Below are 7,668 nucleotides of genomic sequence, written 5' to 3' on the forward strand. Positions count from 1 at the left end.
TGCCTCATCAAATTACAACTCCTAGCATTTCATAGCAGTTAAAGCGATGTCAAACTGCACCCTTTCTACCGTGTGGATGCAACTTTAGAAAATATGGTCACTGCCCCTTTAAATCTCCCCCACTAAAATAGAGGCGGCCTCTTCCCCCCCCCCCCCACTATCCCATAATACTCCTCTCCCAGCGCTCCTCCCCATTGAAGATGGCGGCTTTCAGTAACTCTTGGAAAGGCGTTTGCAAACTTGGTAAGAATAGATTGATATTAGGTTTAATTTTTCTCTCTCTCTTAATGTGCAGCAACAGTTGCACTCTGTATATGTTTTGTTTTTTTCCCAGGCTCTTGTTCAGCAACAATTGCACTCTGTTTATGTTTTGTTTTTTCCCCAGTCTCTTGTTCAGCAACAATTGCACTCTGTTTATGTTTTGTTTTTTCCCCAGTCTCTTGTTCAGCAACAATTGCACTCTGTTTATGTTTTGTTTGAGATTGAACGCATAAGAGACCTGTATCTGCTGCTTGAATTGAAAGAAATTGTCCTTTTAAGGTCTAAATGCCTTAAAGGCACCAGATCCTGACTGATTTTGGACACTAAGCATAGCTAGCCCAGGTTAGTACCTGGATGGGAATTGTAGTTCACCTACAACCAGAAAGCACTGTGGACTCAAACAATGATGGATCTGCACCAAACTTGACACAGATACTCAATATGCCCAAATGCAAACACTGGTGGAGTTTGGGGAAAACAGACCTTGATACTTGTGAGTTGTAGTTGCTTGGATTTATAGTTCACCTACAATCAAAGAGCTTTCTGAACCCTACCATCGATAGAACTGGCCAAACCTCCCACACAGAACCCCCATGTGGGCAAAACCACCTCTGAGTATTCCTTTTCTAGGACAACCGTATGGAATTCCTGGATTTGCTATCAGTCAACTAGAACCATGAAGTCACCCAGATTTAATTCATTTCCTCCAGATATTCTTTAAAGAGCATCTCCTGCTCTTTAAACTGCAATATCGGCATTAAGTTCGGCCCAGATTTTCATTGCTGCCAAGGCATTTAGGGTTGCAATTCTGTTGAAGATATCATTAATAGTGTTATATGCTTCTTACAATTGCTAAGCCGCAAAACTTGCTGACCGGAAGGTCGGCGGTTTGATTCCAAGGTCCAACAAGGGTGAGCTTCCCTTGTTAGCCCCAGTTTCTCCCAACCTAGCAATTTGAAAACATGCAAATATGAGTGGATCAATAGCTACAGTGGGAAGATAACAGCGCTCTATACAATCACACCATCCACTGATCTATTGTAGTCTGCTGCATCAAGAACAAAGGTAAGTCATGCTGGACCTTAAGAACTTCTGTCTTTACTATGGGTTTTTATGGATTATTACCCACTTGCTTAGAGGAAGTAATATAATTGAATTGAGTCTGTTGAGAAATACACTGTATTTTTGAGAAACTTAGATTCTCCTTCTAACTCAGTTTTTCTCTTTTTTAAAAAAATATTTTTTATTGTACGTTTAATTTTACAATAAAAAGTGGGTGAACAATTAAATAGATAGGATAGTAAGAAATGAGAGAGGGAATGGGGGGGAGGAGAAAAGAAAAAAAGCATTATATATATATATATATATACACACACACACATACATACAGAAAAAAGGGGGGAGGTTTGACTTCCATTCTTGTTCGTGGCAGTGCATCTATTTTGTGTGTCCATATATTGATCTTTATATGATGTGATATATATATAAATACTCTTCTTTTTTCTTCCCTTTTCTTTCCCTTTCTTTCTAACTCAGTTTTTCTCAACCTTCCTAATGCTGTGACTCCTTAATACAGTTCCTCACGTTGTGGTGACCCCCAAACATAAAATTATTTTTTGTTGCTACTTCATAACTGTAATTTTGCTACTGTTATGAATTGTAATGTAAATATCTGATATGCAGGATGTATTTTCATTCACTGGACCAAATTTGGCACAAATACCCAATACGCCCAAATTTGAATACTGATGGGGTTGGGGGGGATTGATTTTGTCATTTGGGAGTTGTATTTGCTGGGATTTATAGTTCACCTACAATTCCACCAACAATGGAATTGAACCGGTCTTGGCACACAGAACTCCCATGACCAACAGAAAATACTGGAAGGGTTTGACGGGGAATGATCTTGAATTTTGGAGTTGTAGTTCGCCTACATCCGGAGAGCACTGTTGATTCAAACAATGATGGACCAAACTTGGCACGAATACTCAATATGTCCAAATATGAAACCTGATGGAGTTTGGAGAAAATAGACCTTAACATTTGAGAGTTGTAGTTCTTGGGATTTATAGATCACCTAAAACCAAAGAGCATTCTGAACCCCACCAATGACAGACTTGGGCCAAACTTCCCAAAGAGAACCTCTATGACCAACAGAAAATACTGTGTTTTCTGATGGGTTTTGATGACCCCTCTGACACCGCCTTGAGACCCCTCCAGGGGTCCCGACCTCCAGGTTGAGAAACACTCTTCTAACTCAATTGGTGAAACATTTCTTCTTAATTATTTTAGATACCCTTTGCTTATCCTTTCCATGAGTAGTATATTCCCCCCCTCCCCAGATATGTATATTGTATATGAAACATGGACTTCCCATGGATTTGTGATGGGATTATGATGCTTGTGATTATATGAATGGCATTTATATCCCTATTATTTACATATATTCTATGTGTATGGGTCTGCTTTTGTCCTCTCTAGCATGAAGTGTGTCAGGCTGAGAAGAACTGATGGAAATTTCCCAGGTTATGACATTCTTGTCATAAACGATTCCCAAAATAGCTTATATTTGCTGTGTGTGCTCATATTGTTGTTGTTTTTACTGCTCCAGGTTGTCTACCTACTCTTCAGCATATCCGCCATGGCTCCAAAGCGGTCACCCGTCATTGGAGGGATATGAACTTTATGCGGCAGAAACTGATGGCAGTGACAGAATACATACCTCCAAAGCCTGCAATCCCTGAAGAATGCAAACCCCGTACAAGATTTATAGAGGAGGTAATATTAATGCCCACCCACTCTCCTTCACTGCTGAGTGGGTTGTGGTTATGTGAAGGCCTGCTGCAGTGAATTTGTCAATCAGAAATTACCTGTAATTGTTTGTGTGTGTGTGCCTTCAAGTCATCTGTTAGCAACCTCATTAAATGCCTAAGGTTTTCTTAGGCAAGAGAATTTCAGGAAAAAAAATCTGTTCCTGGTTTGAAAGTGTTCATTCCTGTTTCATTGTCCAGTAATTACTAGGCTTGGGTGATCCAAAAAAAAAAGTTCAAAACTCGAGGTGCTGGCGATTCGATTTTGAAATTATTTCCAAAATGTTCTTGAAAAAAAGATCGGAAATATCAGGAAATACAAATCGCTTCATTTGCTTCGTTAATGGAAGGTGCCCCTCCCTCCCTCCAGAACCATTAAAATCTCGCAGTTTCCCTTCCTTCCCTTTTGGCGAGCTGTGATGCAGACGGACGGACGGACGGGGGGGGGGGGGGGGCATGGCTAAGCACAGCTCTTCTTGAAGGCCATGCCCCCAGTGGCCTTCAGAAAGAGCTGTGCTTAGCCATGCCTGCCTCGTCCCTCTGCATCGCAGCTTGCCACCAGGGAAGGAAGGGAAACTGCGAGATTTTAAAACTAACCTTGCGGTTTCCCTTCCTTGGGTGGCAATGGATTGCAGAGGGATGAGGTGCGTGGGTAACAACAGCTCTTCCTGAAGACCACTGGTGGCCTGTTAAGTTTACAAGAACATTTTCCAGAAAAACATAGATTTAGTTTTAATGTTTCTCTGGATCTGTAGCAATGATTCCTTCCCTTGATGATTTAAATAATTGTTTTACATCAGGGGTCCTCAAACTAAGGCCCAGGGGCCGGATACGGCTCTCCAAGGTCATTTACCCGTCCCTCACACAACAACAACAACAATCCTATCTCATCAGCCAAACAGCCCCACACTTCCCACTGAATTACTAATAAGTTTATATTTGTTAAAATTGTTCTTCATTTTAATTATTGCATTGTTTTAAGTGTTTTTTGCACTACAAATGAGATATGTGCAGTGTGCATAGGAATTCATTTGTATTTTTCTCAAATTATTATCCGGCCCTCCAACAGTTTGAGGGACTGTAAATTGGTCCTCTGTTTAAAAAGTTTGAGGATCCCTGTTTTACATAATCAGGAGAAAAAGACAACAATGAGTCAGACTTTCTGATTTTCTAGTTTCCCAAGTAAATATGTAGACTTTTTGTTGCAATGATTAAAATATATCAAGTTGCAACTCTACTTTACCTAGGAGTATAATCTTACATATCTGTTTCTATATTACACATGCCTCTTACACTGCAAAATCCACTTGGATTCGTTTCAGACTTAATAGCTACAAACAGAAATTCTTTTGTTTCCTAGGAAAATGGCTACACGAGGCTGTTGCGTCGACAAGTGGAGGAAACATTCCGTGAGAATAAAATGATTGCTGTTTGCCAGTACAACTACATCCATGGAAATGACATGGTACTCATGAGGCATCAGCTAAGGAAGTACAACATCCATGTTAAATTCTTCCCCAATGAGGTATAGTTTTTATATCAATAGTTTTTCTGCGGGTCAATGTACAGGTGTCTGCATTCTTTGGAGTGGGGAAATCTGTATGGAGAAGATAATATAAGAAGAACTATCAGTCACACTTTCAGTGCTGTCTTCAGATATGTATCTCAGAGGCAGAAGAGCACGATCTGATGTTGCTGTAGCATTCTCTTAGAAAGGGCCCTGTAACCATTAAGTGTGACTGCAGGTTAAATGTAGAACTTTGTAGCAATGAGTTACAGCTAATGCAGTCTCCCCTTTTTTCCTTTTCTTTTTCTTTTTGCTAGCAGGCACATCAAAGCAGTGTCAAAATAAGATACCTTAGCAATGGGATGTTTTCCTTGCCACGAGTAACATTTTCTGATTACTTTTGCAGTATTGGAATCTGAAGTCTGGATCTTGTTTGAGATGTTAGGTTAAGATAGTATTTCAAGTTGATGTTCACCTTAATCCACCTGTCATAAGCAAACATTGTATCCCCTCAGGGAGATAGAGCAGAATATAAATAAGGTATATTGTTATTATTACATGTCAAACAAGAAAAAGTGTCCAAGACTCTAATGCTCTCACTTTCCCCCTCTATGTGATTTTTAACATATTTGTCTGATGCAGGAGTGCTTTAAAAGCTAGCACAATGTATTTTGCTCCTTTTGGTTGGCCTAATGAAGTTATCCTTGTGTTTTGGAATTTGCTGTATTTTTCAAAACACTATAATGAATACGAATTTGAAGCCAATTACTCTGAAAATGAAAGTTCCAAACTATTCCTAGTTTTTTCTGGTCGTTTCACTCAGAAAAGAACTAAGAATTTCTAAGAAAAAAATATTCTGATAAAAGCGAGTTTTCCCTGGATAGTTTCTATTCTTCTTTAGGCAATATGTAGTCAGTTATCTATCAAATCATAATTCATGTTATGACTACCAGGGGAAGTAATTTCTTCTGACCCTTGCTAGCCGCTGTTCAGATATCTGTTCTTTTACTTAGATTTAGTCTTTTCTGTAACTGAAGACACTTTATAATGGGAATCATTATATTTCAACTGAAAGACCCTGTGCAGTCCTTTAAACCTTTTGGTACAATGAGACGTTGCAGTTTTTGGATTATCCCTCCTTTTCTTGGCTGCTTTGGATCAAAACTAGAATTCATCTTTGGGTGTATCTTCTCAGGGTTGTATTTTGGAGGATGGGAGGTAAATTTTGTTACTTTTCCTTCCCCCCCCCCCCTTCTCTAGTTGGCTTTATACAATTGACATAACTTTCGGGACATCATTAGATGCTCTTCAGAAGGTCTGATGGGATTGAAGGCATTTCTTCTTTCCCCATTATGCTCAGGGCAGTCTCTGCTGGATTAAAGAGCCTTCTGTCCTTGAAGGGGCACCATTTGATGGTCTAACTGGTGTTTTATTGCCACTTTTCAGATTGTGAGACCTTTTCTTTTGGATTCCAAGTTTAAGAACCTCCTGCCTCTTTTTGTTGACCGCAATCTTCTAATGGTGAGCCCGGAAATAAGGGCACAAGAAATGTTGAGAATCTTGAAGAGAATGCCACCAATTAACCTTTTAGGTAAGTGTTGAGACCACTGGCACTAGATTGACAAATGTGATGCAATTTATATCTGGATTGCTTAAAGAAATCTTTGTTTTTAAATTAGGAATGGGCAAAAAAAACCCCCAAACAAACCCAGATTTACAATGAATAGTTTAGATGGCATTGAGAGAAATAATCACCTTGATAACTGAGAAGAGGGTGCTTGAGTGTGAAATATGGGAAAATGCTCTGAAAGGATAATTTGAGCTCGCTATAATAAAACCATAGTTTCCAAGTCAGGGGAAGTAATAGTCCCACTGTATTCTGCATTAGTTAAACCTCATTTGGAGGATTGCATTCAGTTCTGGACATCTTGTTTTAGGAAGGATATAGATAAGTTGGAGTAGGTTAAGGGAAGGGCTGCTCGGTTAATTAGAAATATGAAGAACAATACAGGAAGAGAGGTTGAGTGAGCTGGGCATATTCAGTCTAATGGAAAGAATACTAAGATATGAAATGATTGTACTTTCTAAATACCTAAAAGGTTGTCAAAGGCCCCTTCCACACAGATTAATAAAACCTCACATCTACTTTGAATGGAAATATATGGCAGTGTGGACTCAGATAACCCAGTTCAAAGCAAATATTGTGGGATTTTCTGCTTTGATATACTGGGTTATATGGCTGTGTGGAAGGGCCCATAGAAAGAAGGGTGTGGATTTCTTCCCTGCTGCTCTATAGAATTACAGGCATTTAAATATTAATTTTAAAATGTCAACATGCGTCTGTGTGTGTATTTTGAATCTAAAACTGGCCAGTTCACTATCAGCAATGCTCTTGTGTGTTATTTTAAAAAAAAAAAACTGTGAATGTTACCCATGCATCTTTTTGCCTGACCCTTCCAGGAGTTTATGTTGACAATGCAATCCTAAGCCAACAAGGTTTCCTCAACTATGCCAAGCTGCCTTCCATGGTGACGGCCCAAGGAGAAGTGGTGGGCACTCTCTCTCTCCTGACATCCCAAACCAGCACAATTTTGCAGCGTGGCCCAGCTCACTTGGCATCTTTGTTGGACCAATATGTTAAACAGCAGAGCGCTGAGGCAGATACATCAAAGGAAACAGGGACTCCTAACAAGACAGAAGCTCTTTGATGAACACTCTTCACCTTGAACCTGTGTATTGCATGTTTGAGTTGGCAGTTCGTAGGACTGACTGTATTTGGCATCACTTGGATTGAGAGAATGAGCAACAGAAAATGAATGAGGGATATTGGAGTATAGATTCTTGTCTGAATATTATATCAACACAAGACACACGTCTTCACTGTTTTATATGTCAAGCCAGAAAGCATGGAAACAAGCCAGCAAATTGAGTAACCAATTTGAAGTATATTTAAAATCACAGTAGACTCGCAATGGTGAGCAGAGAAATACAATGTTAAACCTGACATAATCTTTTTATGCTAAATTCTTCTGAACTTCAGGACATAAAAGAATTATGCCATATGCCTGAAGCTGTAATATTAAATATTTT

General features: G+C 39.4%; 1 protein-coding gene across 1 annotated transcript; it reads left to right on the plus strand.

Moving 5' to 3' along the window:
* The first annotated feature begins 151 nt into the window (after nt 1-151).
* On the plus strand, nt 152-7,668 carry MRPL10 (mitochondrial ribosomal protein L10). Its single transcript, XM_060780901.2, has 5 exons — nt 152-243; nt 2,873-3,039; nt 4,432-4,596; nt 6,025-6,169; nt 7,039-7,668. The coding sequence occupies exons 1-5, from the start codon at nt 201-203 to the stop codon at nt 7,284-7,286; spliced, it is 768 nt and encodes a 255-aa protein (XP_060636884.2). The 5' UTR covers nt 152-200; the 3' UTR covers nt 7,287-7,668.

Source organism: Anolis sagrei, chromosome 6 (genome assembly GCF_037176765.1).
Source record: "Anolis sagrei isolate rAnoSag1 chromosome 6, rAnoSag1.mat, whole genome shotgun sequence".
Classification (NCBI taxonomy): Eukaryota; Metazoa; Chordata; class Lepidosauria; order Squamata; family Dactyloidae; genus Anolis; species Anolis sagrei.